Genomic DNA, 27,021 nt, shown 5'->3' with positions numbered 1-27,021 from the left:
ACCATCAGATTCCCTTGAAAATTGAGCTTGCTACAAAGGTGTCTAAAATTCAAATTTCAATCAGCATTTTGTATAACGTTGTTCAGTTTGTACTACAGGTAGGAGTCGTAGACAGCAGCAATAGAATTTTCCATTTAAAATACTGTTAAGGCATAGCTAAAATTTCTATTGATTGTCATTCATCCAGTAAAGAATTGACAAACAGGAACTATTCTAAGCTTGGGAGCAATGATCCGCTGCAGGTGACTCCTTGCAAAACCCTGGAAAACTTCTGGGAAAAAAAGAGTCAAAATTGAAAGGTTAAATGCATATTCAAGGAACAGGTAATGCATCTAAAATCTCAGTAATTTAAGATCAGAGAAAGTACCAGATGGAAATCAGTAAAATCTCTCTGGCAAAAGTTCATCATTTAAGTCAGCTGGGGAAAGTGTTGCTGAAAACACAGTTTTAATAAGTTGCCTTAAGCATAGTAGATGTTCAGGGGAAAAAAAGAAAGGTCAATTCAATGCTACATAAAGCAATTATTTCCCCATAAAATATTTTCGAAAATAATACACATAGTACAACCAAAGGCAGTGACCACAAGGAAAATCTAAATGTTTTCCTACTTTGCAAAATGGTATCTAAACTACAAGGCCACGAGGTTGCCCTCAGAGGAATGGTTCTCATGACAAGCAGCTGTTTCCCAGTGCCAAAATGTCTTGTCTTGGATTGTGTTGTCTTCACGGCATAGCTTGACATGAAGAAAATTTCTAATATATCATACTGCATTTCAAAATGAGATAAAATGGCCTTAAGAAAGGACTCAGCAAAAACTAGTAAAAAAGAGCAGTTACTTGCTGAGGGTTCCAAGCCATCTCACATATTGCAGGTGGAACCAACACACCTATGCCAATTCTCTAGACTCCTGCTGAGTGAGAGGCAACTAAGAATTAGGTATGCAGCACTCCAACCTTCCTTACATTTAGCACTCTACACATATTTTTTTGAAAATAACAATTAAAATCTATGATGCTTTCAAAAATGATACCATTTCTTTTTAAAGCTAAAGGTCTTAAATACAGAATCTCTACTGAAATGTAAATTTTGTTAAAGCTTTTGGAAACTGAAAAGAAATACTTTGTCTTCTGTAAGACTCATCTGCATTGTTGCGTCCTTTCTTTTGTCATTCATGGTCAGGCTGATTCCCATGAGGACCCTATGATAACTCAGATGGAAGCTCTCTAAATTGCTGCTGTGAGAATTAAACCATTGCATGCAGAATGCAGGTTCTAAGTACTCCAGTCCAAGAAAAATGGGAATTAACTCCGGAAATTCTCAAACATGATATGATATGAGCAAATCTTTAGAAGAAAGCTTAAGGAGTTCATAAAAACTGCACCAAAATTCTTACTAACTCTCACTGAATTTATTGGCTTTGGAATAAGCCCAAGAAGAATTGTCTAGGGTATATTGCTTTCCTATCAATTTAAGAAGGACATAACAACTATTTATAGTTAAATAGAAGGCATAAATGCCCAAGGATAAAGAAATATTTGTTTGATAGAAATAAAACTAGCGTATTTACTCTGGCCATTAATTATGAAACATTGTGTACCCTACAAAACGGTTAATTTAGGTTGTCACCTTGAAAGGATGCTGGAAGAGTTCAAACCACAGCAGAAACTGCACTATTCCTATTGAACTAAGCAACTGACAGATTATTGTGCTGAGTCAATTTCCATAACACCAGGAAGAAAATGCATTGCCATACAAGCTACAAGCACAAAATAAATTCAAGATTACATAAATAATAGGATGAATATTAAAAATATCGTGTCTAAATATACTCTGAAAATTTCAGCTGGCCTGGAAGCATATACGCTAAGAAGCATATAAACTAAATGAGGTCTCAAAGCCTGAACATTAAGACAAAAATATAGAATATGGCTAGCTAACAACCTGCCTCTGTCCTAGAGTCAGTAGTTTTCTGGATCTTGAGAGGTATTCCAGTTTGATATAACTAAGATGTTCATGCTTCTTAGTGAATTTTCCACTCCCAAAAATCCTGTGAGTCTTCTATGCATAAAGCAATGAGGTACAGGTTAAATGGGTTACTGATAAATAGGAAATTGTTGATCAACCCAAAAAAGAAAAAAATTTTCTAAGTACCACTCCAATGTTTTAAGCATCAGTCCTACAGTCCTCAATTTTCTAAATATCCCCATTCCTTTGAGTGTTTTGGGGAATGCAGTTTTACAGATGACTTTGACATTATGACATAGTTGTCAACATGAAGAAACTCCTTTGCTCAGCCATATTTTCCAAGCTGATCTTCTTGAAAGCCCTAGAAAGTACTGCTGGTTTCAGCAATTATACTCACCTGAAGCCAAAGAGCAGTAAGATTCTGTGTTCAATTATTAATAAAAAGGAAACTAAATACTGGAGGCCCTACCTTTAGAAAAATTATCTCTACATTATTCAAATGAAAAAAAAAAAAATCTTGAGCACAGGAACACAAGAAGTTTGAAAATCACAGCTTAACATATCTTCTTGGTTTACCTCCTGGTTCTAGAACTGTTGGGAGAATGTAGTTGAATATAAAAATGTCACTGCTACCAAAACAATTAGTATGATATCATGAGAGATTAATTATTTAGCATGGAAAAAAACTTGTGAGATAGGTGAACTCTAAAAGGAAAACTGAAAAAATTATCCTAGAAATTTGAGTTAGGGAAAAGAATGTTACAAAAGGTAAATGCTGTGGGGTCCAAGTGGCCTGCAAGGACCAAAGGGGCTGCACAAGACAATCCACTGGAGTGCGGGAGGAAAACATTCATTGCACCATTAATAGATAGGATAAAAATATTTTTAAAATTGTGTTTGTTTCATCTTTATATCATTCACTCCCTAATTTTGGGGCTTTTTTAATGTTTTATAGTGTACAGAATGTGTTATTACAGTAGCACTCATACATAAGTTATACATTAATAAATATACATAGATTGGATGTGCTCGCTTAAAAAATTTACTGACAGAGGTGTGTAATCAAAAAACTTTGAAAACCACCAGCCTAGAACACTTAATGCTGGAGGCCCATTCCAACCAGGAAACAGCAATGGGATGTAGTCCAAAATCTGACCAAGGATGGCTGAACAAGAAAACTTAATAACATAAGGTTTAACAGACTGTGATCCAAAAAACACAACAAAAAACCAAAACACCACAACACAAAATGCAACAACCCCTTAAGACACACTCAGCACAAGGAATTCTACAATTGTTATGTCAGGCATAAAACCAGCTTTTTAAATATAAAAGGGACTTTAACAAAGTACAGTGTGTAATGGAAAAGGTAGAAAATATAATGAAGGAAAATAAAATCCATTAACAAAATCTCAAATTAAAAAAAAATCTTACAAGAAAGAAAGAAAAAGAGGACATAATTACAATTAACTAAAGAAAAACCCAGCAAAAATAGGAAAAATAGAGGAAAGACTTAAAGAGAATAAAGATGGATAGCACATCAAGAGTGAAAGGAAAGAGAAAAGAATGGAGGCTATTTGGACTGACATTCACATCTGTCTTGATTGGATGGCTCCAAAACTCATTGCAATCCAAAAGTTTTTGAGCAATCAGCTACCAATTTTTAATTTGAGGGAGATGGGGAGGGAAGAGCAAGGAGGTGCTCATAGACATCACTCAACATTCTAATTCCCAGTGTACGTCTCACAAATCCTCCTGGGACTCTGGGCCACAGACACAGCCTTGACATGTTGGTACCCTGTGGGTGTGTAACTGGGTGTGTGACAAAAGTGACACAAAGAGCCAAGCAGCTACTGCTCCAGTGCTCCCAGGATGCTCCTGCTAGGCTTGAGTAGCTTAAAGATGTTTATACATTGGATGTTTGTACATTGTTCTGTTTTACCAGCCAGTACAATCACTGCTGGAAGTCACACAGCAATATTTATGATTGAGCAGGAAATCTAATTAAAAGATTGTCTTTTAGAAAGTGGACTTCTATGCAGAACAAAAGTTAACATATACAGATATTTCAAAATCAGCTTTCAACAAAAAAAATCTGATTTTTCAGAAGTTTTTCTCAATACTGTTTGATTGTTATGGAGCTATAAAAGAGGGAGAAAAGAGAAAATATCCGAGTCACTCTGTCTGTGTTAAATAAGTCAAGCAAAAAATATGCTTTCATTCCAGCACTTAAATACCAACCTACAGTGATTCCCTCACATGAACCATATACTAAGTTTAGTATGGGTAGGGTTTCAGTTTGGGTGTATTTATTTATCTTATTTTTAATATCAAAAACACATACTGTGCCCAATCTAAATCTCATATTTCCGCCTGATGTATTAACATGAATGTTAGATGAATGTTTAATATCTATGTTTTATCTGTCTGCTCTGCCCTAGCAGAATTCACAGCTCCCATGTTAATCCACAGGGGAAGTTAAATGTTTCAGAGAACAGAATCAGCAAAAAAAAACCCCAGTGAATCACCTCAGTCAGTGTATTCTCTGATCCTATCCTCTAAAATATTAAATTTCTCCTGTGTATCATCACCCAGTTCAGCATAAGATGATGCTTGAAGGTTGAGGCTAAATGAGGACAAGGGTATTTCTGAAATACGATTCATCTTCAAAGCTTAGATGCTCTTTTTTTGCCAGTTTGGATTCACAGCCTGAAACCACTTTCTAAAGACTCAAAAATGCATCAGTTATGGCCAACTTTATTTTCCAGTGGCTTTTTAATTGCAGTAACTTATTCATAAATAGTGTATATAATTCTTTTGTGTTCCTACTGAGGTAGAAACACATGTATCACTGCCTCTCGGAGCCAACTCCAAGGCAGTTGTAGACAGATGCTATTACAAGAGTAATTATGGATAGCTATACACAGGATTGAATCTCTCACTATACCCTAATGATTAGGTGCATCCTCAAAAAGAGGTAATTTTTGAAATATTTGGGGATTGTTTTTCTATGTATTCTTCCCTTTCAATAGCTAAAAAGTACCTGCATTACATAAATACTGTAAACAGCCTTGGAGATGGTTCTCTAAGCTGTAGGCTGGAGAAGAGGAACTCTGGTTTCCTCAGGCATTTTCCCACACCCTTCTTCACCACAGAGTTTTTGGAGGGTCCTGCAGAACAAGAGGATTCATTGATCTCCACATATGAAAAGCTCTGGAATAGGTTTCAATAAAATTAAAGTCTGAAGCATCACACCCAGAGCACATCCCTGTAGTACCCAGAGTGATACCAAAAGCCCTGCTGAAGAAAATATATTCAGTCATTTAACTTCTACTTAATCAGTAAGAGGAACATTCTTGACTTTAGATTCTTGACTTTGCAAGCATGGTATACTTTCACTGAATTGTCTTTGCACAAAGGCTTCAGGGAGATTTAAAAAAGGAAACTGAAATTCAGAAGTGACATCATATAGCACCATAATGCTTTTTCCCTGGTGAGCTTTGTGTCTTTACTTTCACCAATATTACTGTCACAGTAATATGTGTTTTCCACAACCATGTTGGAGATAAGTATCATTCCTGGGTCCATTGTTTTCCTCTAAGTCTTTCAACAACATCTCATCAGCCCTATAACCTCATTCTTACTTCCATTCAAGTCTATCTCCACAGTATAACCTTGGCTGCCCTTTTCTCCTCCTGTTTTCAATCTTTTTTAATTAATTAGGTTTTGACACTGAGTTCAAAACCTGACAAATGCATATATATGTATATATATCTACCTTTTCCAAGTAAGCTACCTTCTAAAAGTACAAGGTATCATTACTCATTTTCACTACAATAGCTTCCGTTGTATATTTTAGGAGACAAACATCTGGATTGTTGAGGTATCTGTAACATGCTCAAGAAAAAGGTCGTTCAGACCTCAAAAACAAGGATTAACAGAGTAAACTACGAAATCCAACAGCCTACAGCTGAGAGCTGGTCTGATGCAGAGCTGTCTCCACTGCCTGGCACAGGAGCTGCCCATTGCATGCATTCTGAGCACGCTGCCTCCCCAGACACGCACCCTTCAGCAACACTTCGCTTCATTCATCAGGTCCTGTTGAAGCCAAGGGAGGAGAGAGGAGTCCAGGGAGGGCACACAAGGCTACACCTATGGGCCAGCCAAGAAACACCAGCACAATGAGGCATGAGGCAAAATAAGCTCCATGGTATGCAGATGGCAGTGGTTTCTGCCATCTGAAACCACTGACATGGAAAAGAAGGGTTGATTTTGACTGCAGTGCATATAGAGATATATAGATAGACTTCTTTTGTTTGAATTTTTTTTTTTTTGAGGGAGAGAGTGAAAGATATTTGCAGCTAAGAAAGATCTGTTTCCTCTATTTAACAAAAGTCTAATTTAAAAAATACCAAGTCACACATGGGGTTTCTTCCTGAGGAAGAAAGGAAAATACCAGATTCTCTTTAATGAGTAGCATTCTAAAGCAGAATGAGTTAGATGCAAACTTTTAACACAGCTCTACAGAGATAAGTTTCAGTGTCCCTTCAATGCATGATAAAATATGGCTATAAATGAAGAACAAAATTAATGTATGGAAGACAATTCATTTGGAATATAATACATTATTAAAATCCCAAGAATTAGACTGTGGCTAGTCCATAAATCTGCAGAACATCTCAGGCTGACAACATTGGTTATTTTCTGGCTTAACAAGGAATAGATTGCACACAACCAGTAGCAGGTTAATTGAGTTTGCATATCTGCTGGTTCTTTTCATTATCACCTACTCCCTGTGATGAGCTTTGAGACTATGTGCTTTATTTAACAGATCCATCAAGCCTATTATCACTAAGAATATTAACAGCTATCTCCCCAATGACTGAGATGGGTTGTGAGCTGTCAGAGTATTTTATTTCTGCTTTGCTCATTCTTTCAGCAGACTGGAAAATTGCAGATATATTTATGATAACACCACACAATTGAAAACACAATCTGCTGTTTTCTGATGGTGTTCTGAGAGGTCCAACAACTAAATAAACCTAGAAAAAGGATGCAATGGAAAAATAAAGCATCATATCTAAAATACTGAGACATTTTTAATAATTCATAATTTAATGGTAAAAATATAAGCTGCTCAGGAAATTATTTTAAAATTAGAATCCAAGAACTCTGTACATTCTTGGTTATCAGATGACTGGTGTTAGCTAATTATATATACAAGGTGATAAAGGGGTTAAACATCAAGGAGAGAGAAAAAAGCAAAAGTTGGGGTAAAAAGCAGTATTACTCAGCCTAATGAGAGATAACTTGATATGGTACAGTATTACTGAGTTAAACAGATTGCTCTAATTCAGATACATGAACAACACACAGGAGGAACCTCTTTAAAATCATGACAAAGTAAACAATGACATGAAAAATAAGAGTATCTCTGGGTGTATGGGCAGCATACACAGTTCCATTTCTTCAGACAAGTTCTGCTTACAAAGCATTTAAAGTATGGTTAGAAAGAATGTTTTCTTGAACACTATAGCTTTACCGAGAGAATGTTGCTCATAGACTAATTTCATAGCAATCACACTGATCATACTAACACAATCACACAATCTAACATACTCATCTAACATACTGCTGCAGTTTTCATCATTCCTGTTAATGAAAATGGACCAAAGAAGGGATCAAAGATTAGAAGGTGTGAATTAACTAGCTGAATTTTTACTGCCTTATGATATCATACTGTAAAGCACACAAAATTATCAATTATGAGTAAAATCAGAAAAATACATGGGAAACAGCCTTCCTTACCTTGGCAGCACAGATTTATGGCTTGCTAAATGATCATATTTTCTCCAGTGTGCATTCACCAAAGCAGGAAACCAATACAAATACAATGTTTGACACACGCCTGTCTCCTATCGTGTCACCAACCCCACCATAGCCAAAACAGGGCCATGCTACAGAGACAGGGGTGGTCTCAGGAAGTGGCTCATGCTTCAGGAGGGCTGCAAGGAATGGAGGGACTTCTGTGGACAGCAAATGCCTCTCAGGAACTGAGGTGCTCTTAAGCCTGACATTCCCCAACACTCACACCTGTAAACCAGCGACCATGGCAGGAAATATCTTTGTGCTGGCTCATGGAATCCCAGCTGGTGGCTGGGCTGTCTGGAGCTGCTGGGCAAGGTCAGAAGTGTGCAGAAGTCACCAGCATCAGCCAGAGACTGCTCATCCCAAGAGGTATTGATGGCTGCCCTGGTAAGACCCTTGTATGTCGACTGTTTTGAAGAGCTGAAGATGCAGCTTCCAGCCTCAGTCATGGTTTGGCAGATGTGTTTTAGTGAATACAGTAAGTTTCTTCTGATCTCAGCTACAAAAAACATGAGGCAGGGAAACTAAAAACAGACACTAATGCATATGCATGCTGTGTTTTGATTAGTGAAAACTTCTGGAGGAAAGACATGGCACACATGAAGATATTAAAAATTAGTCCCTCCATTCCTTCCATGACAGGAATAATAAAATAAGGAGGGCTAGAAAAGTTTTGCAGTGACCTTACAGAAAACTTCCCTGTGATTACTGTGAAAGAGCATATTCTTCATGTCATTCACATGGCATGAAGCTGAATCAGGTGAGGTTTAGATTGGACATCAGAAAAACGTTCTTCCCTCAGAGGGTGGTTGGACACTGAACAGGCTCCCCAGGTACGTGGTCATAGCCCCAAACCTGACAGAGCTCAAGAAATGTTTGGACACTGCTCTCAGGCACATGGTGTGACCCTTAGGGATGGTGCTGTGCAGGGCCAGGAGCTGGACTCGGTGATCCTTGTGGGACCCCTTCAATCCAAAATATTCTGCGATTCTGTGATTTTGGTACAGGCATACAAAAGAAAGAGAAAACAGCCAGACAAGGAGGAAAACATGTCCCAAAAGCCCTATGCCAAAGTTTCTGCTTTTATTCGTTGTACAAGCACTTCCTCAAATCCTCCAATTTACTTGCCTTTGCCATCATTTTGCTAGATGACAAGAACATTCTATGACTTCCAGGGAACGTTCAGTCTGTATTTCTGTTAGCACATTTGGTAGTTTTTTAAAAGGCATTTAATAAATGCTTTTGTATAGACAGCTATTTTGTATAATTCAACACTGTTTATGCTTCAGAAAATTCTGTTAAAATCCATTTAGACTATATTAAATCACATCAGAATTAAATGCTGTAAGATATTCTAAGTAACTTTCATCTTGTGAAGATATCTCAAAGAAAGTCTCTGCCACAAAATGAGTTGAGCATTTAGTTTAACAAAACATCTTATAGTCAATGTAAATATATGCTGATTTGAACTATGTCAACATTTTTTTTTTCACAGTGTATATGAAGAAGTCAGGGTTTTTTCATAAATTTTTTTCCATCACTGAAGTGCTAAACAAATATTTTGGTTGAAAATTTAAGTATAGGGATGTCATGATATTCACAGTTATAATGCTGCTGGCAAGCCTGACAACTTGTCAGCTGAAATTTTAAACACACAGTCAACTTAAGCAAAAGAACAAATTAAAATAAAGTAAATGCACCGGACACAGCAAAATAATGGCATTGTATCTTCAGTCTCATATTTGCTGAACAGGCCCTTAACATTCATTTGGAGATGGTCTGAATTTTTTCTTCCATTCGAAAACAAACAAAACCTTTACTCTGAACACGTACCCACAGAAAAAGTATTGCAAATTAGTGCTTAATTTCTGGTTGCCTTTCCAAAACAATTAAATAGCTAATTAAATCTGTCTTCAAAGTCCTCAGTTATGAATAAATTTACCATGTCCCAAGTCTGGCTTCAAGCTAGAACAAGAGAAGGAAGTGCAGTCTTTGTTGTTCTATTGGGTGATGGAGTTTCTTATTTTAAACAGATTTAATAAGTGATAGTCCAAAAAATTTAATGAAAACATTATGAATGCATTCAAGTCTTTTCTCAGAATTACCCAAAAGATTGCTATGAATAATTGTTCCTTGTCTTCTTTGAAAAGATACTGATACCCATACAGCATAGAGGTGGATCTGAAAGGAAAAATCCCTATCCAAACCAAAACTTTTGTGAATACAACAGCATGTAAACATCAAAATATAAAACCATAACCTGAAAATCTGCACATAGCTCCTACCTAATGCCACAGGGCTGTGTGGCTTAAGAGTGACTTTGATGTACATGGCTGACATTGAGTCAGGCAGTGGCAGTTACCCTTATAAACCTTATGCAGATTTCGTCTTATGAGCAAATTCTTTCTTTTTCGCATTTATCTCTCAGAGGCTCACCTTGCAAGGTGAAGTTTTTGTCTTTCCCTTCAACTGTATGTTAAATGTGGCCGTATCTAGAGTGCAAAACGCTGCAAAACTTGTTCAGCAATGTTTCCAAGCTGAGAAGTTCCTATCAACAGCGAACTGAAGCAGAAGGCAGAAGGTAGGGGAAGATTCCCACTAAGGCTTTTCTGGTTGACTTGAGGAAGAGAGCTTGGCTCTGTGAGAATAGAGACAACACTGTGAGAACAGTAACAAACACAGTTGCCTCTTGCTTCTCAAAGGAGAAAAGTAGCCTGAGGTGCAGACAGGTGCCAACTGGGAAAATATTTTATCAAAGCAGATGTATTTATAGCCCATTTACAAGATGTTGCCAGAAGAAACACGGAGCTGTTGCTACATTCATAAACTAAAGCTAAATCACTGAGGTACATATTTAGTTTACTGCCACACATTACTGGGCATCTCCTCACACTGTGCTCATGGTGTATTATGCACCTCTGATCTAAAGTTCTCGCCTCTTTATACCTATTGCCTTCCAGGCCCCAGTTACTGCCATGCAATCCCTTACAAAAAGTTTGGGTAGCAATTTTTAGGACAAATTTATATATGGATAAATTTAGCATCTTTCCCTAAGGTCTAGGAGAATCAAGATAAGTAGTTTTGATCCAAAGCCTCATTAGCTTGGTTGAAACATGCTTTCCTCTAGTAGTCTCCTTTGCTGGCAGAATTCAGGAATGTAAGCGAGTGATTGCCTTCTCCACACCTCCTCCTCCATGGTAGAGGAGCAATAGCAATAACATTAACTTGCATTGGCCCTTTATTCTACTATATTCATTTTGAAACACTGCAAGACATCATTTCTAAATGTAATACAATAAATGCAAATATAATAATTTTGCAGGACAAACCCTTTTATGTTGTTTAAATTGAAAGGCTTTTTGCATAAAAAAGAAAGCATGGGTACCTATTCACTCATAGTTCTTTAAAATAAAACAGTATCAAAAACCTGGTTTAAACTAATAATTTACAAAAGAGGCCTTCCCTTATATATATATATATATATATAATCTCAGGCTTCATACTGACAAAACTGAACACACTTGTGATAATAGTAAGAGATTCTCTTTAGAATCAGCTTGATATAAATTTACCACTACACAAGGTATGCATTTTTACTTCCACTGATATTTGTGTTTCAATAGATAAAAATTTAAAGTATTATACCTGCTGTGTTTGCTCAGTATTTGTTTCCAATTTACAGTGATTGTTCCAGCTCAGTTACAGGAAGGTACTGAGCACCGAGATGAGTCAGGAGCAGCAGCTGTCCTCAGTGTCTCAGCTCATTATGCAGCTCAGACTGACAGAACGCCAGTGGGTGAGCACTGCAGGAGCAGGGAGCAATCTAGGACAACTGTCCCATCACTGAAGTATCTGTGTATGCAGGAACAAGATTAGTTCATAGTACATTAGAGATCAAATGAGATAAAGGACAGAGCCTGTGAAAATTCCTTAGCATTTCTTAGCTCTGAGTAAAACTAGCAGGTGCCTCAAACATGGACAGAGTGGACAAGGAAAGAAACATTATGGTACTACATCTTTTACCAGGACAGGAAGGCAGGGCATTTAGGACAATTCCAATAGCTTGAACTTTATGAAGACTATAGTGAATCACTCACTTCTGCACAGAGATTGGCCATTTTTCAAAACTGGAACTCAAGCAGTAGTGCAGGAATGGCTCGACATTCAAACATATTTGACCAGAGCTGGTCACAATTTGGCGTTTTCATTTTGCATGGAACTCCAAATTTTAAATTCCTTTCAGTGCTAATTGGATCAACAAACCAAACAAAACCACTGAAATTTTAAACAATCAAATGTTGGGGTGTTTGGTTTGTTTTTGGGTTTTTTTGGGTTTTTTTTTTTTTTTTTTTTGGGTTTTTTTGGGGTTTTTTTTTTTTTTTTGTTTGGTTTTTTTTTTGTTTGTTTGTTTGGGTTTTTTTGTGTGGGTGGATTTTTTGTTTAATTGGTTGATTTTTTTTTTTTTTGTTTGCTTTTGGTGTTTTTCAATGTTGCACCTTTCACTTTCTATTTCATCCCTTGTCTTCCTAAAAATGTATAATTCAGGTAAGGGAAAAGTGCATTACTAAAGGAAATTGCTTGAACAGTTTCTATTTGTTGTTTGTTTTAAATAAGTGCCCAACAAATTGCAACATTAATACAATATTTTGGGAAAAGCATTGCTTTGGGAAAATTGTCATCATGTCTAAAACCCCATTATTTTTGAAACTAATATCCTACAGGAGTTTCCAAATAATGTAATTTATTTTCTGTTCAAAACCCCATAGCTCATCACTTAAAGTGTATGTAAAACACATCTGTTGCAATAGTTCAGATACAAAGTTATAATACAGAATTGAACTGGAAGCCTTGGGTTCTGGCCTTGCCTTCCACAAGATTTCTCACTACTACACATCAACAGAGATAAGAGAATCCAGATCAATACACAGTAGGCTGTGAGTAAAAAAACAGTCTGCAAAATAAGAACTCAAAATTTTCTTGAAGGTGAATATGTAGCATTCTCCTCTAGAATCTGTATGAAACCACAAAACTCCTATCAGAGATTTAGTAAATATTTTAATCAAAGAATAGTAATTTTCAGTATATCTTTCTAATGTGCAAAACCATTATCTCTTCTTATCTTAAATGTAGTCATTATTAGTTTTAATTCAGAGCTATACAGAGGCAATATTTGGATTTTCATGAGTTCTTTTCAAATTTAGATCATACATTACATTGCATAATTGCAATACAGCAGTTTATTTAACCCTGGTCACATTTCAGCGGTTGTCAGTGACAGACAGCAAGAAAACCTTTCCACAGCTGGACTTTTTTCATCCCTGTTAGTCCTATTCCGGTGAATAGGACTTGAATGTGTCCTCAGCAGAGGAAGATTATCGGTGAGTCGATTTCTCCCCTCTCTGACTCAGCTTGCAAAACATGGTCTCATTTTAGAAAACAGGTATTGCCCAATAGGACAGACCTGCTGCTGCCAAAAATCGCTCTGAAAAAATAGGGCAAGCCTAAACTGCTGTGGCTTATGGTCAGAAACAGAATCTTTGTGCCTCTGTGCTGAGCTTCTCCCTACCCACTTGTGCTGCCCCTGAACTACTTGCTTTCTTCCTTTACAGTAGTTAAGACACGTTCTGTTCCTAACGACTGTCCCATCTAAAAATAAGTGCTCTTGACACACAAGAGATGTCAGACTAGCACAGCAGGATGCTGAAGCGTCTCTAGATGCGTAGCAGGGCTTCTCTTACAGTGGGTTGCAGCAATTTAGGAATTCACACTTGATAAATGCAATATGGGCGGCTTCTTTTTATCTCTTGCAAATGGTGCCAGGACTGATGTATTCCTGATCCTTATTTGGCAATCCAGTTTGCTTCTTTTATGCTGTTCTTTGGAATCACAAAATTCTAATGTTTGATTAAGCAAACATGAACTGTTTTTGTATATAGCTTTTTCACTGACATCTATAGGTGAACTAAGTCATTGTCAGCTGCTGGCTCAACCTTTTGCTTGGGTCTGCATTTTCTTAGAACATGTACAGAAACATACTCTGCTCTGACTTTAGTGCTTCTAAAGCAGAAAGATAACACCTGAACTCTGGGAAGTTTCTTACCTCTAGCTGAAACAGCTCCTCTTCAGCTTCTTTTTGAATCTGGTTTTCCAGATATAGTGATACAGCAATAGACTACTCTGTATTCCACATAATGCTATTACTCGATCCAATTATTATTGCCCTTGCTCCTTTTTCAAGGTGAGAGAAAATCATAATGGCAGCTAAATAAAACACAGTCTTTCTTAATAGCAACATATTACATTATCCCTTATATTAGTTAGATTAAGCTAAAGGTCTGCCAGAGCAAGGTCCGGAGAGATGATCTGTCCTTGTTACCTACCCTAAGTGTGGGGAAAAAAAATCACTTTCTCATTACTGTAGTAGTGTTTAGTCTGAAATACTACTATTTAGAAACTTAGAGGGAGTAAGTAACTACAATTATCGTTTCTCTCTCTCCTCTATTCTCTTTAATGTAGCAATTTTGTAGATGGTCATGTTTGCAAGGTTTGGAAGTTTGTGTACTGTACTTTTTCAGATACCTCCCAAAAACTTAGGAAAACACATAATTTACAGAGGCTACATAGCTGAAAGCCATTCAAGAACATTCTTCTGCAATTTGCAATAGAAACAGCATTCTTTGAAAACATTATAGCATATGAACATTACACTGTTATTGGGCTTTTCCAACAGGTGCCTAAGCAACCAATACTTCGAGAAAAAGGATTGCAAAAGAACTACGCTTGAGAAACCACATAGCAAAGACAACACTAAGGGCCATAAAAACAGCTTCCAAAACTCCCACAAAAACACTCATTTTCGATTATCTCTCTTGAGAGCATCACCATATTTGGCAAAGGAAACTATGCTGTCATATATCTTAACAGCACTCACAGCTTCTTGGCTGCTGTGGGTTGGGATTCATTTGTTGACCAGGATATTCACTTTTGTCTGCTTGGTACAAGAGTTCAAGTGTTACCGGCTTCTTGTTTCAATAGAAATGTATGTCACCATGTTTATCCAGCACCTGGATCATCACCACCTCTAGGTCTTCTTTCAAAAGAATTCAGTGATTTCAGAAAGCTGGTCTCTCTGGTCCTGTCAGCAAAGCCATTCTGTTAAAAAAACCCCTTAATTTCTACTCCATGTGAGAGTACTTTTCTTCAGGATTCACAGCCTTTTACATGCCAGGAAATGGCAAGATCCATTCCAAGAGAGAACGGAAACTGCCAGTGCTTGCTTCCCCTCCAAAGGAAGTTAGGTTCTATCATATTGAACACACAGAGCAGTACTCAGCATACACTACTAAAGCAAATACCATGCAGGGTAGCAAAAAGTAATGGCCCTATCTTTAGAAGTTCATCATATATTATTATATTTAATATTATAGATTATATATATTGTATGTCTTACATTTACTTGTCCCTTCTTTTCCCTTGAAACTGCTCCTGAATGTTCTAGTCCTGACTTACCCACCAAGCCCTTTCAAAGTCCCTACAACTAAAGCAAAAGCAAACCATGCTCTGAGAGTTACCAAGGCATTTTCTTTGATAATACCAAAACCTGCACTTACTGCATTATTTCAATCACAGACAGAAACCAGCCTGCATTTATACAGCATTATTTCACCTACATGTGGATGACAGAGCCCAAAGTAAATTGCTCTCTACCTTTCTTTTTCTGGCTATTACAGAAATGAACAGGACATTGCATTACATTTTTACATTAGCACTACATCAGCACCAAAGGGTTCAGCTGTTTCCAAACCAGTCTCTAAGTCTAGGAAGCAGTAACTAAGTTGTTTTACAGGCTCAGTGTAAGAGGAAAATGAGCCAATTCATGGAAGGGTTGGCTAAATAAATATGAAGAAAAAACACTTACAGCTATTTAGTTTCACTCAAATGTCCTTAATGGATTTCTCACTCTATTGCTTTGGAACAATAATATAAAGCAATTTTATATATTTTCCTCCACTTTGTACCCTTAGGGGATCTTGCCCTCAGAAAGATTTTAATTTTGTTCACTAGGTTTTCATGCACTGCTATAATCTTTGCAATAATGTTTATAAAGATTTTTTTAAAACAATTAACAATTATTTTTGTTCATTTAAAGATTCTGTCTTTTAAAAGTAATTAAATTTTTATTTTTTAAAATTTCAATACATTTAGTTTAACAACTGGATATTGTTGTTCACTTGAATAGAGATGTTAAATCCTAAGCAAATATTGCCATATAGATCAAAATTACAGTTTTAGACTCCTTCACTTCTCCCACCTAATCCTTCTTGAAAGAAAATGTGAATCAATCATAAAAAAACTATTTTGGTGGAAAAAACAAAATTCATCCTTTACCAAAAATTAAAAACAGAACTAAAAAGCTTTGGAAGTAAAAGGCCCCAAACCCGACCTCACGCTCCAAAGCAAAGCCTCAAGAACTTTCCAACCACTGCTAGAACGATGACATGATTTTCCCAAATTTCTGAGGGTGTATTCTCCTAATGTCTCTGAAAAAAAGCCAATAAATTTTTTTTTTTTAAAAAGCACATTTAAGCTGTTCCAGCTTTTACAATTGTTTGCAGTTCCACTGCCTCTTCCTGCACTTTAGCCAGAAACAACCTCCATTGCCACTCCTCTCATCACTTCAGGGCAATGCTGAGATCTAGAACAACTCCATACTTAGCTGCTGCTCTACAAGGACTGAGCCAAAGTGACCAGACACACCCAGGGCCTGCACAGAGCACAGCGTGGCACAGCCAGGTGTGGACACTGTCCACAGCAAACTGCACCACTCAAAAAGGTCTCTGCACCCCCTTCCGCTTCGGGTGCTCATTAAGAGCCATTCTGTCCTAATTTTTTAAAGAACCTCTGTCAGTTAAATTACTCATTTTGGAAAAAAAATCCCAAACAACAGGAGAATCATTTTCAAATTCCTAAAATACGAAAGTAAGTAAATGATTGTCAAACTCAGTATTTATAGAAAATTAGCTGGAAAAGATGACAGTCCTCATTTGAGCTAGTTACTTGTGGCCCGAAGGCTGAGTATTAAATTCTGCATGAACATGATTGTTACTGCATGAAACTTAATACCCATATGTTCAACACAATTTGTTCTTCCAACTCAGGAAATTCAGTAATAAACAACACACTCCCTTAAATCAAAACACACAAGGATGGAACACAAATTCTGCATTATTATTAGTTTCTTGTTTGAGAAAACTTCATTTCAGCAAAGGTAGAACATTAAAGAACACCGTGTAGGTAAGTACTTAGATTTGCTACTCCTGAACTCCCCTCTGAGAGAAGGGAGAGAACAATTTCAGAGGCAAGGGCAGATGAGATCCCAGCACAGACTGGCATGCAATAGATGCATTTCATGGGGCTTGGCACACATTTAACTTGATACTGTTTTTTTCCTGTAGTATACTTTAAAAATATTAAGAAAAAAAGAACTTCAATGCTGTTAAAAAAGCTTGGAAGTTAATTATTCTCTAATCATTCTAACAAGTCCATCTGGCAGCTTCACAACTGCAACACTTGAAATCCAAGAGTTTTCCCTTTGCCAGCAAAAGGTGTTCTTATGGCTATTGCTGTATTGAAAATCTACTTGGAAATTCGTAAGTCTCATTAAATGGCTAATTTGACATGATGGCAAGTATTCATAATGAATCAGGGACAAATCCTTTGTCTGATCACTTTATGAAATGTGCGCACTCAGAAGTTACCCTAAAAAAACCCCACTCAACCGTTATGTCATTAATGTAGATATTGTATGTTTTACATATTCTGCATACAGGGAACTATTTTCTATTTTCTTCCTCATGCGGCTTCAGCCTGGGCAATTACTGTGTCTTCTTCAAGCAAGAGAAATTTATTTCAAAACACTAATTTAGAACCCAGTGCTGTTAAAAAGCTGCATCCTTCCTTCTTCCGTAAAGAATAAAAACAACATCAGAATGATAAGAATGATAAGAGATTGCTACACATACGTGGATCCTGAGAATCCACTAAGATCAAAATTCAATAAAGCTTTTGATCACTTCCAAGTCCCATGACAATTTACGTTTCTCAGACATACAATCACATACCTTAATGAACTTGAGCCTATGCTTAAAATACCATCCCAGCACATACAAGCACAGCCCTGCATAAGGAATTCTCCATGGCAAAATACTAAGGAAACCATAAAGCATGTCTGACCAATACTGAATATACTTTGTGAGGTTAAATGGGTGACTGAATTAAGAGTCAAATACTCAAAACTGGTATAAAAAGCATCTTTACTGAACAACTTATAAAAAGGAAAATGCATATAATTTGAGGCCATTAAACAAATTACATTACCAGTAGTGACAAGACCTCAGCAGAATGCTTGCCAGACATCTTGCTTGTCCACCAAGTAAGTATTCAGTGAAAAATATACCAAACAGGTACTACATAGGCAACCATTTAATGAAAGTCAATGTAAAAATGGCAATTATTTTTCCAACTGCTCTTTTCCCTGCCAGTTTCTCAAAATGCATTTGGGAAGGACAAGGATTCCATCAATCACTTTTCAGTCTCATTCTCAGGTTCACTGTCTCCACTATCACTGTCTCTTCCAGGGTGTTCTGGCATTTTTTGATGTTCATTCATTTCATCCACATTCAATTCTCCTTCCTTCATCATTTCTTCCACTATTTCACTTTCTTCTGCTGCATCTTCCTGCATGCCCTGAACTTCACCTTCCACTTCAGTCTCTCCAGCTTGTGTCGGTTCTGGTTCCTCAATCATGGCAGGTGGGGGCAGTAAATGCTGGATGATTGAAAAAGGAAGGATTTTAAGTTTTTACACTTTAGCTTGAACTATGCACCTTATATTTAGGATTTTGCATTAGATAACAAGTTAACAACAAACACTGAAGATTTAGAAGCCATAATGATTTGTAAGCACTTCAGTCCTATATATAAAAAAAATTAGAGTAATGGTCACAGTATAGTCATCTTAAATACATTTTTTCCGGAAGAGAGGTTGTTAAAATCTCAGGACTTCCAATTCAAGCAGAGAAAACACATTTCATTATCCCAGACACTCACACAAGTAATAGGGTTATGGTAAATTCCTACTTGGAGCAATACGCGTATTTCTACCCAAATCTCATCTGTTCCCATTTCAAACTCCAACATATGTTTAACGTGGTATTTGACGCCTTCAACAGGCCTGTCTTTAACAACTCATACCCATAATTTCCCCTTGCAACATCTTATAAAATATGTTATCTGTACTTACGCAAGTTTCATGAACAGCTGTAAACGTAGAACAATTCAAGTTTCACTAACAGTTAAACAATGCTAAATATTTTCACGCAGTACTTCTGAAAGAGTGATTTTGTGTATTCTAAGTGTTCTGCTTACAACCAAAGAGTAGTTTGTAAAACATTATAGGCTGGAATGGTAGCCAAGTAACACAACTGGACAGAAAAGACCAGGAATACACTGAACCGAAGAGTACAGATGAATGCTCCAGGATGAACAGAAACACTCACACTTCTTGCAGCCTGAACTTATTTAATGACATGATGGATATTTCTTTAGAGTATTTTAGATCATTGTAATGAAATGCATTCTTGAAAAACTTAACCATTTGTTTTGCTCAAAAGGCAACTTTGTATCACATGACAAATGAGGTGTTTAATTACAGTGAAGTTTTACCTTCAGTTAGATGACACTAATATTACAAATTTGCATAGGCAAATCTACAAATCAATTATGATTACCAGCAGAGATATAAAAAGCATTTTCCATAGACCTTCAAGTTATCAGACTGGTCTCTATATCCATCTGTGCACAGGAAAGTGTAGTTCTAAATCAAAGATCTTACAAAAATATATTTTTGATGTATGCAACAAACTCAGACTTTTGTGACTTAGATGCACTCTGTGCTTTTTTACAACTATTGTAAGGACTAGTATAAAAGAAAAGGAAAATAATAATGTTGTACTGAATAGAATAAGAGAAATTTACTGCCAGCTTTGCTTTTTTTCAGTAGTTCACTTCTCAGCTTCTCCTGCAAGGAGAATGTCATTCACTGTCACAGTAGGAAAACAGTTTTGTAACTATTTTTAGCTAGCAATGGATAAGATTAGGATGCCAAAAAGAGTAACAGGTATTAGCAGGAGAACTGCATCCATATTTGATTAAGGTGTCAAGCAAATGGTTTTTGGTAAAATTTAGATGCTAGTATCTGCTTTTCAGGATATGTATACACCTAAATGTGGCCAATCTACTGCACAATCTACTAAGTCTTCATCATGTAACATTTTGCATGGCTGAAAGATCTCCATTTAGACAAACTGGCTTCCAAGCAAGTCTTGTCAGGTGCTTATAGGACTGGGTTTCTAAAAAACCAGTGTGAGCCTACTTCACTATTACTAAAAAAATTTACAGTAAGAAGAAATTCTAGTAATATCCTCTAGTAATATCCCCTTTTCTTTATAGCACACAGGTAATTACAGCATTTCTTCAAAATAGTGAGAAGGTAACCTCTCTGTTCAGACAGCCTGCAAACGGCTTTTTCTGGGTAACAAAACACTTCAAATTTTGATGAAGCTTTCTCTCAGAAATAAAAATAAAATCCAGAAGTCAGACACTGTATAAGAAATGCAGAGAAAAATAAATTTTCTGTCTGAAAGCCTGACATTCAGTTAGTTTTGGGTTCTGATCTCTACCGATTACACTGTTCTGTATGACATGAAACATGGAAGTGAAAGAAAAAAAGGAAGAGGATGTGACAGAGACATCCCTGCATTAAAGAAAAGGACCTAGACCTCTAAGACTATCTGTTCAAGGACAGCCATGTTCACATTCTCTTCCCACAGTCAGCTAATACAGCGTAAGCAGTGTACTTTTACATCAATTTTGTCCACTTTTGGAAATCTTTCAGAAGAGCAAAAACCAATAGGGGAACTTCAGAGTCTCATGACAGAAGAAATTATATGTAATACAATATATAGGTAATATATAGTATATGAAGAATAATATGTAGGCAATATAAAGATGACAGACCCTAGAGACTGTGTGAAAGCTGTTAAGGGGTAGCATTTAAGACCATTCCCTTTTGGTTTAACTACCTCAAGGCTTTACAGCTCCAAGTATGCTGAGCAAAGGCAGATTTCTGCTCAGCATACTATCTAAGCAACCTTAATACTCCACTGACTTACATGAGACTACAAATACTTTCTGATGGGTTCTGAATTCTGCTTCAAGGATTAAGCAGTGACAAAACCAGGTACAGAAGTGTCTACAACTGCTTCCAACCCCATGCAATTTTGCTTGATGCTGAAGTACATTCTGAAAAAAATTGCTCCAGAACAAAAAACACTACAGCTGCAAACCAACCAGGATAATAGGGAAACTCAACAGGGTCAAAATGTTGAATACATACACATATGTATGTACACATACAACATACACAAACGAATACATTCACATAGTATTTTATGAGATGTTGCAAGGGAAAAATTATGGGTATGAGTTGTTAAAGACAGGCCTGTTGAAGGCATCAGAAACCAACCTGGATAACAGGGAGATTCAACACGGTCAAAATGGTTTCAAGACATGATCTGGTCTTTCCCTTAAAAACATTATTACATCATGCAGTGGTGTTATAATCCAGCTAGCTGAAATCCCACACTTACCTGAAATGTAACACACAAGTTTCCTTCAAATTAGTACTGGACAAGCTAGTTCTTTAGTATTAATGAATGATATTTTTGGCCCAGACAGAGCCATCAATGCACTTGTCATCAATCACTGACAGGTTTGGGGCCTTAAAACCACTAGAAGATACAGCTTTTGCTACCTCAACATTTTACAAGATCTCAATATTCTCACTTCCAGTCACAAACACTTCTTGAATTTTAAATATAACAGAAAAAGACTCAAATTTCAACAGCTTCTCATGCTATTTACTGAAAAATGACTTTATTTTAAATGCATTCCATAACTTAGATGGTCCTTACCTGTTGATGGTGGCGTGTACTCTGTATCATGTGCATATACATATTGTACACAAAGTTAGCCATTTGAGGCATGTTCTTAATAACATGGATTTGGTGAGCTGGTCTTTCTCCATTCTAAGGAAGGGGGGGAGAAAAAAAGCACAACAACCACCATTCAAAGGTTATTTAACTGTATTAGAAGTCAAAAGCCCCAAGAAATTAAATAATGATTTTCAAAGAAAAAAGAATTGGCAAATTCTTCGGAAAGTTAGGAAGCATAGGTCTTACATTTTCGGGAACTGGATCAATCATGATACTGCAGACTGAAGAAGAAACTTCAAAAGGAGAGGCTGGGTTCTGATTGTTACTGCATGAAGTACATTTTGGACTAGAGTAATTTAACATATTAAAGACACAATTTGTTTATGATCAGATTAGGATTTAGCCTCCTGCCTGGTGCAGCCCAGCTCCTTCCTCACAGTCACTGACCATGCTTGTTGCATTTTTGTTGCACAGTTGATCTGAAAGTTTCAACTGAAAGGGTCCCTCCCAAACTTGTCAACAGCATTTAAGACCAGGAAACGAGCTGTAACTGAGTTTTGGGTGCATGCAGGCATCCCTTCTCAAAGCTTCAGAAAGCAGAGCAGATATGCTCCTTTGTTTCTTCATTTAGCATCCTGCTGTGTGCCTGTGCTTAGATCCTCAATACGTACCTTCATCTAAAGATATAGTGCAGTATTACAAATTAGGTTTTCGTACTTATGAACCTAGCTCAGCAGCAAAACTCTCACGATACTGAAACCAATTTTAAGAGAAAAAAAATTAACTTGTAATCCTGAATTACTCGATTATATGTAATTTTACCTCTTCAAATAAGAAACGAGTAGCTTTATTGTAGCTTTGCTTGAGAAATAACATTATTTTGTTTCATAACAAAACCAAAAACATGTAAGAACTAAAAAACCTTTGACCACAAAAAGAAAAATACTGAATCATTAACACAGGCAGAACTCAGGAAAAAGCAACAGCTACTGATACGTAAATTATACTGATAATTAACTTCCGTGGAAACATCAATTAAAACCAACTGGTGTGTATCGTGACAAAAGATAACTCCATGGAGTTATTAACAGAATCATAGAATCATTAAGGTTGGAAAAGACCTCTAATATCAACAAAATCCAATCATCAAGTGGCACTGTTGAGTTCACCACTAAACCATAACCTCAAGTGCCACATCCACAACTTTTTTTAAATACTTCCAGGGATGGTGATTCCATCATTTCTCTGGGCAGCCTGGTCCAAAGCCAAGAAACAGAGGCAACAGTCTAGCAGAGAAAATAGTTTCACTTCTTACAGCCCGCTCAAAAAAGGCAAGCTAATACAAACACCCATTACAGACACCAAAATGCAGCTGTTCCTACCTGTCTTGCCGTTGGAAAACATTCTGTGGGAACAATATGAAGGTGAAGTGGTCGAGCTGTGAGTTGGCTGAAAGCTGGAGTCAGCTCAAAACAGTTCTGAAATAGTGATACCCTTGCAAAGATATAAAGTCCAAGTCTGGCTCTTGACATGGCAACAACTAATCGTCGGACATCCCTTCAGAAAATAAAATCAAACATGTTCTTTTTCACTGATGACACACTTGCAACAAAAATAACTGTACATGGGAGTCTTAATTAAAAGAAATATAAAATCACCTGCCCAAATACTATCTTGTCTTTAGGTTTTTCTCCCTACACATTGTTTCAATAACTAGCAAATCCTAGTACCATTATATAGAAACATAAATATATTGGTTCACTGTACCAATACCACTATGAAAAAGCACCCTCTACTATTTTCCTACACCTCAGAAGTAAAGTTGAGAGTAAACATTTAGGAAAAAATCCCAACAGAATTTCTGTATCTGAATGAGTAAAGATGAATTTGATAACTCACCTATCTAACTAAGATTAGACAAGACTTCCTCCATCACATCCCAAACCAAAAGTGCAAACATTTAGAACTACACACAATAATGCAACTAACTATGCAATGATCAAACACTTCCGATGCAAAATTTTAAAAAAAAAAAATCTTGATTACAGGAAAGGATCTGTAAGAAAATTTAAGCCTGCATTTGCTCAACAGTACTAGAGTCCTATCATTCTGCTAGGGTGAAACCAAGATCAGCCTATCTGCAGCAACATAAACTAATTATAGGGTAAGAGCCATTACCAAAGGATAAAGTGCTCAAGAAGAGGGTACCAGACAGTTATAAAAGGAAGTCTGTCTGAACTTCATTATTATATACAGCATTGAACTTCATTTCTACTACATACTCATATAACAGAATTTTTTGTATAATGTACTGTAAACATTTCTGTATGTGATACAGAGTACAAGTACTGCTATGGCACTAAAAGAAGATGTTCTTACATACCTAAGGTGGCCTACAGCTTTGGTACGCACTAGGGAAAGCAGAATATAATCGTTCTGTTGGCCTTGAAACCTGTCCACAGTTGTTACCTAGAGAATTAAAAAATAAGAAAAAAACTCTATAGGTTAATCTTTGCCATTTCAATTAAAATATGACACCAAAATTTTAACATTGACTTTGGACTGACATTGCAGTAAACAAGAAGAGAAACTTCTTTAACTGATTAAGCTGGCCTCTAACAAAAAGCCTGGGTTTTTTTCTGGAATATGTTGAGAGGAGATTTTGTCTGACTGTATACTGTTTCTTTTACCTCTTTTTGTTTAAATTCGGACAGAGAAGCAAGGTGCTAATACCAAAAGATTATGGAAAGCCATTAGCTTTGGAATACAGTTTTAACCTGTAGAATTAGCACCGGACATTTATAACTATATTATTTATTTGTTTCTTCCAATTCGTGATCACACATTCTATCAAACAATTTCCACTCTGGGTGGATCTTTCTAATGATGTGATTTGAGGAATGATGTTATTATTGAGGACAAACAAATGACTAAAATAGAGTTATTCTTCCCCACATAGCCTGTAGCGTTTTCACCTACACCAACTTCACTCTGTCACATTATCAACAGGCAAAAACAAGGGCACTTATCTATGAAATTCCATAGAATGTAGGTTCATAAATATGTGGTTAAACAGGAAATACTTCCACAGATACCTCTATAAGTATAGGTTAAATTAGCCTGATTTTCAATATGACAATTTAAAACCACAGAAACCAGAACTACTGCAATGACTGAAATACTTTCAAAGTCACCTTGTTTGGCCTTCCAATCAGAGGATTATTTCCACATCGCTGATTAATGACATCACGGATCAGGTGTTTCTGTCCATTATATGTTGTCAGGATACTTATCCTGTCTGCAGGATAACCAAGCAGGCACATATACATGAAGACTGCCACAACATACTCCGCCTCACCAAGATTCTAAAGTTTAAAATAAGAGATAAAGACATGAAGAAAAAGACAAAAAAAGGGTTACTCATCATGTAAGGTTACAAAGAATAACACCTGTGACACTGTCAGGTATTTAGACAAATATTTTAGTGCTGAGAGAAATGTCCCTAGATCTGATGATTCTTTGCTCACTTCATACAAGCCACTTTGAAAGAATGAAAGAACCGCAAGTAGGTTTAATACCTTCATTCTCATTCCTTTTCAGACAACTGCTAAAAATATCTACATTAATATTATTGTTAGGCACTGACTGAAACTTTGCAATATTTACTCCAAAGTTCCAGCCAGCCAAAAAAGCTGCAATGACTCACTCCCCAGTAAACTGAAAGAAAGAACTAGTTGCAGTATTATAAATAAAGTCCTTTCAAGTATTAATTAGGAGACAGACATCTGGATTATCAAATCCAGTTATTTCCACTGCAGACCATCCTATTCAATTACAAATTACCAGCTGTTATTTCGTATATTGTAACTTTCTCTGTCATTACTTTATGAGTCTGTCTCAAAGTACCACTCTTCTGGCTATGGGAAGCTTTGTTCTATTTCCAGACTGAAGTTATTCATAGTCTATTTAAATCCATTTTCTGTCAACAAAAATTATCTTTCAGGTTAAAAAGTGGTTCTCAAATGCTGACATTTACTCCTGCTCTATTTATATAAAGAATTTTATCCCCACTTGGCGTATGTTTGAATAGGCTGGACATACCAGACTCATTTATTTTTTCTGACTAAGTGGGCTCTGCATTACTTGGAAAATGCAGTTGCCAGGCATATCAAACACCTGTGGGTGTAAAGCTATTCTACAAATTTTAATCCCCTTTAACTCTGGAAAGAAAAGCCCGAATTCACAAAGCAAATTACACACAACAACAATCTGTTATCTCATGAAAAACTTTGAATGCCACTCTGCTAAATATCATTCAATTATCAAGATCACCAAAAAAAAAGTAATGGTAGGAAGTATTAGAAGAGTGTGCACATGGGAGTACTGATATAATGAGAAGCGTGTTCTGTGTCCTCATGTCAGTGTTCTTAATCTTCTTTAGCCAAAGAGTGGTCTAAAGCAGCGCTCCCACTCTCAATTATCAGGCACTCCTTTCAGCTGTTTGTGTTCCACTGGACAACTTTTTACTACTTGCATGTTAGAGTTTCAAAAACAAAATCAAAATAATGTCTCCAACAAATCCTGTCCTCAGTCTAGAAATGGGATAAAGTAGATTATGATTAACCATTGCTTTCTTCTCTAGCAGCACACTAATTTGTACTGAAAAAGTATTGAGAAGAACCCAAGCAAAACCTACAAATATATTTCATACGTTTTTAAAAACAAAGATTTGCATAAGTCTCAGCAATCTTCAGAGGGAAAAATGAACATAAGTATTATCATCATAAAGTGTACTGTTTGATTTACATAATATTGAGCAAAATATAAGGTGTTAATTCCATGTTTGAATAAAACTCCTTAACTTGCACATCGCTCCAGCACTAATTTTTCCAAAGCCCAAGTTTGCTATTTTGGGCACCGTAGTTTGTTTCACCAGTTTTTAAAATAAGAAAAATATAAGGACTGAAAATATAAGCATCTCATTACAAGTGTAAAATGTTTTCCTAATTTAAGAGAAATAGAGACTGTTGATGATGGCTTAATTACAAAATTTAGTTGAGAGTTTGAAAACTTAGTTGAGAAACTCCAAGATTAAGTTTTTTTTGCAATTTACTTCATCCTCAATGTCTCTATGC

General features: G+C 36.5%; 1 protein-coding gene across 1 annotated transcript in view; it reads right to left on the bottom strand.

The window, feature by feature from the left end:
• Positions 1-18,129: 18,129 nt before the first annotated feature.
• Positions 18,130-27,021, bottom strand: part of AQR (aquarius intron-binding spliceosomal factor) — a 49,354-nt gene continuing 40,462 nt past the window's right edge. The window contains exons 31-35 of the mRNA XM_041399356.1: positions 25,081-25,251; positions 24,270-24,355; positions 23,269-23,443; positions 21,866-21,979; positions 18,130-18,660 (exon numbers count right to left, since the gene is read on the bottom strand). Coding sequence (XP_041255290.1) covers positions 18,415-18,660; positions 21,866-21,979; positions 23,269-23,443; positions 24,270-24,355; positions 25,081-25,251 — 792 coding nt within the window. The 3' untranslated portion in view covers positions 18,130-18,414. The remainder of the gene's footprint in view (positions 18,661-21,865; positions 21,980-23,268; positions 23,444-24,269; positions 24,356-25,080; positions 25,252-27,021) is intronic.

This window comes from Onychostruthus taczanowskii, unplaced genomic scaffold (genome assembly GCF_017590055.1).
Source record: "Onychostruthus taczanowskii isolate IOZ18803 unplaced genomic scaffold, ASM1759005v1 scaffold1, whole genome shotgun sequence".
In the NCBI taxonomy this organism is placed as follows: domain Eukaryota; kingdom Metazoa; phylum Chordata; class Aves; order Passeriformes; family Passeridae; genus Onychostruthus; species Onychostruthus taczanowskii.
This window is presented reverse-complemented; position numbering and strand designations above follow the sequence as displayed.